The 13,204-nt window shown below is 40.9% G+C and overlaps 1 protein-coding gene across 1 annotated transcript in view; it reads right to left on the minus strand.

The window, feature by feature from the left end:
* CLNK (cytokine dependent hematopoietic cell linker) overlaps nucleotides 1-13,204 on the minus strand; it is a gene marked incomplete at its 5' end in the record, with an annotated part of 238,387 nt that overhangs the window by 174,749 nt on the left and 50,434 nt on the right. Inside the window, one exon of the mRNA XM_077136401.1 lies at nucleotides 6,741-6,793. Coding sequence (XP_076992516.1) covers nucleotides 6,741-6,793 — 53 coding nt within the window. The remainder of the gene's footprint in view (nucleotides 1-6,740; nucleotides 6,794-13,204) is intronic.

Consider the following 13,204-nt stretch of genomic DNA (forward strand, 5'->3'; position numbering starts at 1 on the left):
AATATTTTCCATATTTTTAAATTTTCTGCATTGACTATATGTTACTTTAATGATAACAATAAGCTCAAATATGGACAGAAACCACCATTTTTCTTTCTTCTTTGTGACATTTTTAAGGGCCATAATCATGAAAAGTCCAACCTTATGGATAATCAGCAGTAGACTAAATTTGTTCAGCTGTAAGTTTCCCAAGTGGCTGTAAGCTAGTTAAATCAGCTAGCTCCATCACCAACTGGGAATTTTACCATTAACAGGAAGGACAGCTCTCTTAAAATCCACGATCCACTGCTTCCCATATCCAATGAAAAGGGGCTACCATACCTGCTGCTGCCAAAAAGATATCTCTGTCCTTGTCTACAACCTCTAGAAAACTCTTGCCTCCCACCCCACACTTCAGCTATCCTCTTTCACAGCTTGTAGCTTTTTAATTACCAGCCAGCTATGAAGTTGAATCCTGGCTATGTGACTTTGATAGCATCAGATGACAGAACTTGTTGGCCTGCGAGACGGTTCGTAATTACTTCTGGATAACCAGGAGGGAAGTTGCACTGAATTACTCAGCTGATGCAGAACTCTGATCCCAGGGTGCCCAAATTACTGCTTCTCATTTCCCCTAGATTCAGTGGGATTTACACTTATTAATTTCTGCAAATCAAAATGAGGGTGCTCCCTGAGGTTGAAGGCAGGGGTTATTCACACATGTGATGAAGGAAAAGAATGACCTGGAGTTTACATGGAGTTTTGTCATTCATTCACATAGAGGTACATGCCATTTATTTGGGGTATCTTTTTATGTGTGTGTGCTAGGCACTGAGTTGGGCCTTTCAAGAAAGACTTTTATTAGCCCACCTCTCAGAGACTGAAAGAATTTCATTATACAAGGTGTATAAGAAAGTCACTCAGCTTGGTGAGGTATCTTGTTGAGAAAGGGACAAGTGTAATGTCCTTAATCATTGAGAAGCAATTCAATATGGCACAAGGGTCATGGATTTTTTGAGTCAGAGAGATGTGGCTTGAATTTGGGAGAGTTGCTATCCCAAGGTGGGTCTCAGATGGCCCCAAGGGAAGGGTGTTCATAACTCCTGAGCAGCCAGAAAACACAGATCCTCAATGAAACTGGCCAGTAGAGTGCCTGGCTTCTTCTCTTCACCCTTCCATTCTCATAACTAAAACTGAATTCAAATGAGAAAAGCATTGCAGGGAAGGATTATTATTTTGCTTAGCAAAATGTATGGGGTCAGTGGTTAACATTGCCTTGAAGCTGACTTTTGTTGATGAGAAACACAAAAAGGACCTTTCTTACAGTTTCCTAACTCACTATTCTGGGAGCTGGTTATCCTAAGAGTATTCAAGAAGAGTCTCAATTCTAACTCACAGCACAATTGCTGCTGGGCTCACAATCATGTGTGGAAGCTACAATTCCATACATCTAAGTTCTCTCTAGCTCTAAAACTCTAATTTTGTTGCTTTGCTTTGTTTATCATAAGACTCTTTCCAACCTGAAAGACAGATTCCCTGTCCAAGAAAAGAAATACTAGGCTGTTGTCCGATCATTTGATTGAACCTGTGCTCCTACAAAGTAATAGATTATCACGTTATGATTGTGCTCCTTTTGACACCACATACAGGCACTGAACGCTGGGGAACATAGCAACACAGCCAGTGATAGTACTTCTAATATATTGTGTTAACGTTAATCTTGGTGATAAAACTGCCCATAAAACTCTATAGGTAACAAGACAAATGTCCAAACACCAAGGGCAAGGTGACCCACCAGATAAAATACAGGCCCACCCTCTCTTATCCAAATACTTTAGAGCCAGGTGTGCTCAGAATTCAGCATATTTGGGATTTTAGAAAGGTAATATGGTGAAAGTATGGTGTTTTATGTAACAGCCAAGGTGGAGTCTGGTCAGTTAGTCTTTATACTAATATCCCTGCAGTGAAGTACATAAATGTCCTCGCTGAGTGGGATAAATAAGGATCAGACATAACTACCTCATTTCAGGCCAGGCTTTGCTGTCAAGTTAGTTGTGGAAACCTATCAGCATTTCAAGGCCTTTTGACATTGGAATTATGGATAAGAGATTGTGAACCTTACTCAAGGAGTAGCCAGCAAACATCAAGATTTTTATAACGTGAGGCAATGCTCCTAAGACAACTTTATTGAATAAATGACGGAAAACAAAATGACTTTTAAAGGTAGGTTTCCTAGATTTTTTTTGTATGCTGTATGGTGGGGTCACATTTCATTCTTTTTCCATGTGAGTATCCCATTATTGCAACACCATTTGTTGAATTTTTTGTCTGTTTGTTTTTGTTAGTTTCTTTTGTTTGTTTGGGAAGTGCATGGGCCGAGAAACAAACCCAGGTCTCCTGCATGGCAGGTGAGAATTCTCCTACTGAACTACCCTTGTACCCCCCTGGTTTCCTAAAATTTTTAAAGGATATAGAAAAATGACAAGAAATTTGCAACAAATAGTGGTTATTTCTGGTTACTAGGATAATTGGGTGACTTTCATTGCCTTTGTACTTTTGTCTATTTTCTAAAATTTCTATCAGGACTGGGAATTATTTTAACAATGAGCAATGCCAGTTTACCTTCCCACCTCTGTAGCTTATTTTAAAGAGGGTAATTTAGGGGCACTTACCCTTTTATCATTCTTTCAATCTGGGATGGTTAGAGTATCTTTCTACTTGAGTTCCCAAAGGAGCTTACCCTGGGTAGGAGCTTGCTTACTGGAAAGGGCCTAGAAGCAGTCACTTTTGTGACCTCAGTCTCTTCCAAAACATTCAGAATTGCAGCACTGAGTTCTTATCAGTTCTGTCCGGAATGATGAAGAGATACTGGAAATTAGACTCCAAGTCTCCTTTACTCAGCCCCAGTGGTGTAATAGGGCATCAGGAAGTTCTGTCTAGACTTCTCTAACAGCAGTGGATATGCTGTAAGGATTGTGGCTTTATGTCATGTAAGTGATTGTTAGGAAAGCTCCAAGTTTTGTTGTGTGGCATCAATTGAAATAGGCTGCTAATTTCAGAAACAATTTAGAAACATGACATTGGGGCCCCTTCTTACAAGTCTTTCTTGTGGAGCTTTCCTATCACTTTCTACCTAATACTAAAATGATTTGTTTAACATACAGTTAATACTCTTTGAAGGCAGAAACTAGGTCTTATTCTCCTTTATAAGTGAGGTACCTAGCCAAGTGCTGGACATAGCATAAATTTGGCAAATGCCTTTAGCTGAAATGATACAATTGTATACAAATACCTGTGTATATACTTATATTGTATATATGCATATATGTATACAACAATGGCCACATATATATGACACATACACATATATATGTCACATCCATTTGCATCCATTCGTTCATTGCAAAAGGTCTCATTGAGATATTAAGAATTGTCACAGATTCTAATCACAGGACATTTAGAATTCAGGTTATAGAAATATAAGAGAACTTAGATCAGATTTTTTTTCAACCCTAACTGCATCTTAGGTTCAGTTGAGAATTAAAAAACAAGAAAAAAAAAATGCCTACACATCTAGAGTTATTTTGATTTCTTTGGTCTGGGGAGGATATTGAAATTGTTTGAGTCTTCATCTCCTCCTGATATTCAGCCAGGTTTAATAGCTGCTGCCTTGAGTCAATTGGGCTAATGATTTTTCTCAGAGGAAGAGGTACTCACTCCCAAGGCATAACAGGAAAACCAATAACAAAACTCTGTGTGTGTGGTGGGGTGGGTAACATTTCAAAACTACCCTCATGCAAAGGTTGATGTCTGAGTCCCTCACTTTCAGTGACTACTGTACATATTTGTCAAGTGTACCAGAAGGAAAGCAGGCATTGGGCACCACCGTTCTAGTCCAATGCATTTCCAACTTTGACAGGGGAAGGAATGGCATGGAGCATCTTGCAAAAATAAAGGTTCTTATTCAGGAGATCTAGGGTGAGGTTTGAGATTCTGCATTTCTGACAAGCTCCCAGTAACACTGTGCAGATGCAGTCTGCCCTTAAGGCTGCAAAATCTGGCTATTCAGGAAATGATGGGCATGAAATGATGGAGGTTGAGAGTAAAAATGGGCTATAATAGGTCTGGCAGTTTGAAGCTGTATGTACCCCAGAAAAAGATGTTCTTAAATCTCATCCATTCCTGTGGGTGTGAACCCCTTATAAGTAGGATATTTTGATGAGGCTACTTCAGTTAAGGTGTGGCCTGCCTTAGTCAGGATGGGTCTTAGTCCTATTACTAAGCCTTTTATCAGAGGATGAAACTCAGACAAAGAGAGGGAAAGCCATGGAAATAAGAAGTTGAAATAAACAAAACCAGAAACCTGGAAGAGAAGTTGAGACCAGCCGATGTGGCTATCATGTGACAGAGTCAAGGATCGCTGGTACCCCATCTTTAGGAAGAAATCATTGCCTTATGATGTCTTGATTTGGACATTTTCCTGGCCACAAAACAGAGTGAATAAATTCCCATTGTTTAACTTGACCCATCATGATATTTACTTTGAGCAGCCTAGGAAACTAAAATAATAGGGTAGCTCAGTTTTCACTTATTTAGTACTGGTTTATGTATTTCACTTTAGTGTGCGTATGTATTGGAGGAAGAGTCTAATTTTAATGCTTATCTTAGGAATATTGGGATTTCAGAACTTCATAAGGATAGGAAAGACTTCAGAATTGATGAAGAAGTCTCAGAGGTCAAAATCAGGGGAGGAAAATTGTGCCCTGAGCATCAGGCAAGAACGGGAATTATCTAGAAAGACACGTTCTTAATGCTGAGGTACAAAGAGTCAAATGCATGGCTTCCATGTTGGCACATCCTAAAAGCTTAAAACCTATCTTTGTGAAGTTATGATGGTTTTCTCTGTCCTCTGATCTACAAATTGCCAGCTTTGCAACTGAGGTGACTCTAAAGCTGAAATAATAAACTACCCTTTGGAGAGCTTGATGAGAAGCAATCTCTAGAAGGCCAAACAGTTTGGCTAAACAATAAATCATCTACAGTCCTCACGACAGGGGACTTCTCTTCTCTTTATAGAGGATACCACTGGTAGAGAGTAGAATCCTGAAAACTATGGGACCAAAGGTCATGTAGTCTCAGTCATAAATCAGACGGAAGCTCCTAGTAAACATTGCCAAGTTATCAAATAACCCCAAAGTGCCCCCAAGGAGAGGTATGGATGTAGAAATAAAAGCCTGCCTTACTGTTTATTCCATCACCTCGGACCTTTCATCCATTTATCTTATAATGAAATTAATGTTTTCCACATTTATCCTCAATATAACTTTGGGTCTGAGAAGTCATCTGCTTTGTTTTGTAACCGCAGAAACATCAACTCATTCCGACTGAGAGTAGTCTGGTTTCCCTTGTCTTCCCCAGCTTCCTCAGTGCTGAGACAATGATGGAGCACTGGATTTGGAGCCAGGCACACTTGAATTCCAGCCCCAGATCCATCCCTGCTTTCTGAACCATTTCAGACAAGTACTCAGATGTGGAAGCTAAAACTCAGAGAGGTTAGTGATGCCAGCCATTCAGTGCTGCTGTTAAGATAAAGGAGGAAAAGAGGGTCTTGGAGTAGAGAGGAGATACTGGATAAGTTAGATTTCCAGTCAGGCGAAAAGCCCATCTGTGGACCTTGCATTAGGCAGCAGCTGCCTGCTATATTTCTCGTGGCAGGAGGAAAACCACAGACTCTGGCTTCTCCATCCCATGAGCATGGCTGTGTGCAAGGTCACCCAACCTTGGTATCTATGGGAAGCTGGGCTGGAGGGGCTTCCATGGCACTTGCACTTCTTTCCCTTCTCTCTGGACACCAGCTCTGCACCCTGCACCCACCTGTGAGACTCACCTATTCACTGCAGACCCTGTCCAGTCCCCAGCCTCCCTCTAGGTCTGGAGCGCTACCCTAAAAACCAGGCGATCTCCTCCCTCAGACCAGATCCTGCTTTTCAGAGAGTTAAGTAACTTTCTAAATATTATACAACTAGAAAATGACCAGGCAAGGTGTTTAAACTAGGTCTGCCTGTTTCTGGAACTCATGTTCTTTCTGGTACAATTGTGCTGCTTCTTGGTTCTCACTGGAGGGAAGCAATGCTACCTTTCCAACTGGCAAATAAGGCACATAAGTGGAGTGATTTTAAAATTACAGATCACATTTTCTCAATTTAAAGGTCTTTCAAAATTCACCATCAATAGTTCTTAAAACTTTGAAGCTTGCTAACTCTTTACTATATTCATGGGCATCTCATAAGGGAGGAGATTTTTTTTTTCTTTTGCTTTATCAGATGCCACATTTGGCTATCATAAAATAGTCACATTGTTTACTCAGAGTATTCTGCAAAGAAAAAATTGAACTCCAGGTCTTCTGCTCCCAGGACAAATGCACAAGACACTGTACTTTTACCTTTCCACACCTGGGTGCGAGGCAATGATGGTATTTCTGGGGTCCCTTCCAGCATCCTGGTACCCAATGAACCTGCCCCCTGCCCCACCCACACAGTCACACTGGGAGAGAACAAGTGCCTGGCATACTAAAAACGCTGTTATTAGAGGAGTTCTCCAAATACCAAAGTTCACGTTCAACCCTCACATCTCAGGCTCAACCTTAAAACTGGAATTCCTGGGCCCACTTGGATCATTCCTTAGCTGGTTTTCTGGGATCTGACTCTTACCCCCACCAGGACATGAGGAATTAAGGCTCATGAGAATGTCTCAGTACTTACTGCCTGTTCATAGTTCTCGGCATCTGGCAAATAAGGGGGATCTTCAACTCAGCCTGTGGAAACAAAAAGCAAATTCATTACTGGACCTTACAAATGATATTTTAATTCTGGTGAACATGCTACTGTCATTTCTTGTTAAATTCGGGTACAGGTGCCAGCTTAGAGGAAATGATGGAAAGAGAATCAATCCAGGTCGATAATTGGTTTATTCTTGGAACACGAGTAGGGAAGGGGATTTTTTCTTCCCTGGCATGCTGTCCTCTTTCTGTCAGCATTCATCCCATCTGCCCTGGGGAGTTGAGCAAACATACACGGGGCCTGATTTTCCCTGGCGTGCAATTGTGTGCTTCCCTTGGGCGCTGAGGGCAGATTAGCCCAGGCCTGGCTGGCTCTGCTCCGGGGAATCCACAGGCTTGCCAGAGCATGCAGGAGAAGGGAAGCTTTTCATTTCGAAGTTTCAATGAAATATTTATTGGAAGTCACATTTATATACCATCTTCACATGGAATGCAGCATTTTATTTGCTCCTTGCATTCACCCCCATAGGAGAGATCGTTGGCCCAATCTACCATGTAAGTTAGTGGCAGAGAACCTGGCAGCATTCAATAAGGGCTTTATAGCAATGTTTACATTTAATCTGCACAAAGACTCTCTATGATATAAATGATATCACCTGCTATACCAGTCAGGGTTCCAGCAAGGAACAGATAGCACCCTCAAATTGGGTCATTTGAGAACATTTTAATAAAGAGAATATTTAAAAGATGTGGAATGGATGCAGGGAAATTGCAAAGGGCAGCGAGGTAACTGTGAGTAGGAACAAAGGGTGCTGTTTCCACACATGGGCCTGGAGGGTCTGAGGGAGTGGTCCCGGGGACCCAGATGCTGGGCTGGGTAGAAGGAGAACCAGTGGTGTTCAGCGGAGGGGCCTGCAGCAGGGGAGCTGTGGTGGGTGGGATGCATGTTCCCATCTCCTTCTCCTCCTGCCCTGGATCTCCACTGTGCTCTCCCATTGTCCAAGTCCAATAGGAAGCCAGAGGGTGAGGGAATCCCTTGATATAGTTTATAGTTATCAGCTTCTTAGGACTCCCAGATTAGTGGGGGTAGAGAGTGGATTTACAAGGTTAAAAAAAGCTAACCAGTAAGCTACCATTTCATTGTTAAGGAGAATTGAAGCCTACTGAGGATAAATTATGTACCCAAGATCACCCAGCAAAAAGAGCTCAGATCCATAGAACTCAGAAATCCCATTTCCTAGCCAGTGAACATATTACATCCCACTAAGCATTAGGCACTTCTAGTTCATTCTGTCATCCATTTATCCTCCCATTCATCCATCCATCTATTCAACCACCATTTATTGTAAGCTTGCATTGGGGAAACATTATGCCACATACAACTTAATCTCTGTTCTCAATGCATAATACAATTTCTGTATCTCTTCATCTTAGCTGCTATCAAAGTGCTGTGGAAAAACAGATGCATATAAAACAAAATCTAAGCGTACCTTGGCGAGCCAGGGAAAATGTCTCTGAGAGGTAATACTTAAATTGGGTCTTGCAGAATAAGTCTGGATCCTCTAGAGGTCAGAATTAAGGAAGGCATCCCAGGCAAGCAGAGCAATATGAGGACATCATGCGATGACATGAGGACATCAGATACAAAGTTTACAAGTTGCTTCAACATCAATCACATTATATTTGGGTGTATACTGTAATTGACACCATTTTTTTTTGGTATATTGATATTTAGAGGGATTATATTAATTGATTATGGCCAGGCAGAAAAAAATGTTAAACCCCCTGCCCTGAACCCTTTAAGAACATATTCTATTTAAAGGCATGTGCTTGCACAACCCTTTCATTACTTCAAATGCATTAACTTAGGGACATTGAAGTCATGCGAACATGTGCTGAAATAATTCAGTCTTTAGAGAGGGCTCTGTGTTTTCTGGCTCTTGTCCAGCTCTGAAGTTTAAATTGAGAGAATCTCAAGACACAGGACAGGTCCCTTCCAAAGCTTACTGCTCCATATCACAGGCTTGGAAAGGTGGTAGCAAAGCTACTCTCCAGCCTCAGCCCTGCTGTTCATTGGCTTCTTCACCTGAAAACTGAGTAGATTGGGCCAAATAGCTCCTTTCCAGCTCAAAGATTCCATAAAGATGTTCCATTTAAAAATCTATAATGCAACCATGTTTGGTGCAAAACATATCTTTACAAAGTTATAAAAATGTTATTAGTTTCTTACATTTTATTGCTTTTTCCAGTAGAGCTCCTTGCAGAGCAAAATCCCATAAGGCTGTGCCGGTGTTGACACAAGGGCCATCAGAGAAGGGCATGTGAGGAGTTGAGGGGAACATCACTAACTTTCACCTTCAACTTCAACCTTAGTAAATTATTTGACCTGAAATACCAGCACTTATTAGACCTATTTAAAGTTTTAATAAAAGTTAAGCAAAAAGGGTATTTTACTAGTAATGTTAGAAATGTGAGCAATCTATGTATAAAAGGAGTTTAGAAAATCATGTAGAACCTCAAATTTTTGGCATTTACAAAGTAAAATGTGGGGTCTTAGTGACCCACAGCGGCAGTGAGTCAACATGCGGTTTATCAGCAAGGGGAAAGAATGGGACTCAGCTTGGTGAGTAGCCCTCTGCTCTACTCAGAGTGTCCATGACCCTTCTGAGAGGACACCATGCTTATCTGATCTTAGTCACTCTGCAAAGGATGTGGTGGGGAGGATGAGTTGGTCAAAAACATCTCTTGCCTACAGATTTTATGAAGTTAATATATTATAGCAGAGCCAAGGCCCTTCCCTTCATAATGTATTTCTAAAGAGAGGGGGATGGCCATTATATGACTTTATGTGCCTCTTGCCCCCCACTACGGGAACTTCTCAAGACCTCTAATCATCCTTACTTCACACAAAATCAAACCAATAATCACAGAAGTAACCCACTATATAACACATATACAATAAGCTGATACTGCCAACCTTGCCCCTGACATTTTTTTTTTTTTTTTTTTTTTTTTTTTAAGAGAGAGGGAGGAAGGGAAGGAAAGACAGAGAAGGAAGGAAGGATGGAAGGAAGGAAGGGAGGAAGAAAGGGAAACATTTTTAAACATTTTCTTGTTTTATTATATTTTGTTTATTTGTTTGTTTTTTACATGGGCTAGGGCCGGGAATCGAACCGGGGTCCTCCGGCACGGCAGGCAAGCACTCTTGCCCGCTGAGCCACCGCGGCCCGCCCACCCCTGACATTTTTTATCCATGTATTTGAACAACTGCTGACCTGATCTGAGCCTCAGTTTGTTTATTTGCAAAATGGGAGTAACATAATGCCTCTCTTGCTGGTTTTTTTTGAGAATTATTTGAGAAATTGAGATAACTAAGACATGGAGTAAGAGGAATTGAAAATTCGATTGAACTTTAGGATTCATTATACGCCTATGATCACTTTCAGGTTTCAGTCCCCAAAAAGGAGAAGGGGTTCACTGGCTGCTCATGATCACTGGTAGTGCAAGCATGGAATCAGATGCCTGTCTACCCTCTAGAGTGCTGTGGAAGCTTTAAAAAATAATGATGCCCCAGAAACTTGGATTCCACTGGGTCTGGGATGGAGCCTATTTCTATGAGTTTTTGATAAATTTATGCACACAAATGACCACCAACAGAATCATGATATAGAAGACACAAAATATTCTCTGGCTTCTTTCAACATTTTCTCTGTCTTTAATTTTTTGCAGTTTTAAAATGATTTGTTCCAGTACAGAAGTCACTGGCGTTTATCCTGTTTGGTGTTCTCTAAGCTTCCTGGATCTTTGATTTGGTGTCTGTCAATAAATTTGGAAAATTCTCATGCATTATTACTTCAAATATTTCTTTTTCTCTTTCTTCTTCTGGTCCCCATGACACAGAGGTTACTTACACTCTTTGTAACCTTCCCACTATTGATATGTTTAAAATCTTGCAGGTGCTTTAATTAGTACAAAGGCAGGTGATGGTTGGTGAGAGCTCCAGCACCTTCTCATCCCCGTGTCCATCTGCCCAGCACATTGATCTTTCTTATTTCAGGTATAGAACCAAGCGATCACACTCACACTCGCCTTGGAGTCCCAAGCCCATCCTAAATGACAATTCAAGAACCGCCACTGCCCATAAAGAATCTTCCATATATTTGGATTTATTGCTGAGTTTATTATAAGTGAAATGCTTTTTAAAAAGCTTCTACTATGTTCAAACATGTATAATATACATGAGTGCAAAAAAGGCTGCTAATCACAACAAGCAGTGATTTCTCTGTTAGACCTTGTAGTGGCTTGGCATTATGTACCCCAGAAAAATATGTTCTTAAACGTAATCCATTCTTGTGGGTATGAACCCATTGTCTATAGGACTTTTTGATAAGACTACTTCAGATAAGATGTGGTCCAAATGAATCAGGAAGGGTCTTAATCCTATTAATGGAGACCTTATGGAAAAGAGAAAGAGAAATGGAGAAAGCCAGAAGCAGCAGCCAGAAGCCGGAAGTCAGTGAAAACCCAGAAAAGAAAGAAGTTGCTGCCATGTGCATTTCCATGTGATAGAACAGCCAGCTTGAAGATACTGATCCTGGGAGGAAGTAAACCCTCTAGCCTCTGAAACCAATAAGTTGCTGTTGCTAAACCAGCCCATTATATGGTTTTTGTTTTAGTAGCTAAGAAACTAAAACAGACTGTATCTAAAGGTAATGAGTAGGGTGGGCCACGGTGGCTCAGCAGGCAGAGTTCTTGCCTGCCATGCCAGAAAGCCGGGTTCGATTCCTGGTGCCTGCCCATGTAAAAAAAAAAAAAAAAGGTAATAAGTAATTAAAATCCAGGCTCCCACATTATTTGTACAAAGAACAATTTGTTCATTTACTTGGCATATATTTGTTGAAGACCTACTACATGCTGGGCGTATTCTAGGCACTGGAAATGTAGAGATTATAAATAAAGTACCTGAGCACGTAGTAATGGACTATTATCTATATAGTGCTGTAAATGGGTTCAATGGAGTGAAATTAAATATGTATCTCTATATAATACAGGAATATAAGGTGCCTATGGAACACTGTATCAGAGTTCTTCAGAGAAGCAGATTATATATATATATATATATATATTCTATGAATGCATGAATATATATAAATATATATAATAATGTATATATGAATCCTATTATCATATATATACATATACATGTATATATATATATGTGTGTATATATATATATATATATATATACACACACACATATATATATATATATGTGTATAGGAATTGGATCACATGCCCTTGGAGGCTAGCAAGCCTAAGTTCCATATGGCAGGCCACAAACTGGAAACTCTGATAAAAGTGATTATGAAGTTGAGTTTGAATTCTCTCAGGGAAAGCTGTCTCTCTGGAGTGAAAGCAGAGGTTACTTTTTCTTGAGTTCTGAAATCTTCAGTTATAGCTTTTAAGAGCTCCAAATGATTGCATAAGAAACTCACCATATTGCTGAGGACAATCTCCTTCATTAATTGTAGATGAAATCAACCACAGAGACACTCAACTGCTTATAGATGCAAACTCAGTGAGATACCCTCACAGTAACGATCTGACAATGGCTTGCTTGACCCAACAGCTGGACGCCATAACCTAGCCAAGTCGACCTATGAAATTAACCATCACAGATACAGAGGAAGACATGCTGAGAAGTGGCCCACAAGGTTTCTTTTGGAGTCAGCAAAACAATTCCTTTGCCATTCCCTGTGACACTCTACTTAGGAGTAAATCTCAGCCCATAACAGAGGCAAGACATAAAAGTCTGCCCTTACAAGAGAAGGGATAAAGTAGTTGGTAATAGAACAGTGGACAGGACTTCCAGGTTTTCTCTATGGCGTGCCAGGATCTAGAGCCTATCTTGGGTGAAAGTTATTCAACATTCCCCCACCTTAACTCAGTCAGTAACCTGGAGAGGCTGCAGTACCACAGCAATGGGGAAAATCTTTTTGCATATTACAGATTCACTTTCTAGGGGGATCAGGGTACTGTTTTTCAGTTTTCGCTTCCTAGTTCTCTGCAGAAATAAAACCTAGACATGTCTTTCACGATCAAAGGGAAGAGAGGCTCAGGTGCCATCTGTCAGTTCTGCTTGTGGAACTCAGAGACACAGCTGGGCACTTGGTGCAAATGATACTGATATGTCCAGGGTTGACCTTGCTGTGCAGAAACTGGCAGAAGGATTCAGGCATTCCTGTGTGGGCATTAGAGAAGGACCAACAGGAGGAGATCCTGCCTGCAGGGACACTGTCAAGTAGAGTTCTTTGAAGGCGCATAGGAGTCTTTGGCTATTGGGGAGCCCAAAGCTAGGGGGAGCAGTGTGGCAGCCTCCTTTTAGGGTGCCTTCTCATTTCTCCAACTAGAGAAAATACCAACTGCATTAAAGGCTAGATGCCAATG

Source organism: Tamandua tetradactyla, chromosome 19 (genome assembly GCF_023851605.1).
Source record: "Tamandua tetradactyla isolate mTamTet1 chromosome 19, mTamTet1.pri, whole genome shotgun sequence".
Taxonomy (NCBI): Eukaryota; Metazoa; Chordata; class Mammalia; order Pilosa; family Myrmecophagidae; genus Tamandua; species Tamandua tetradactyla.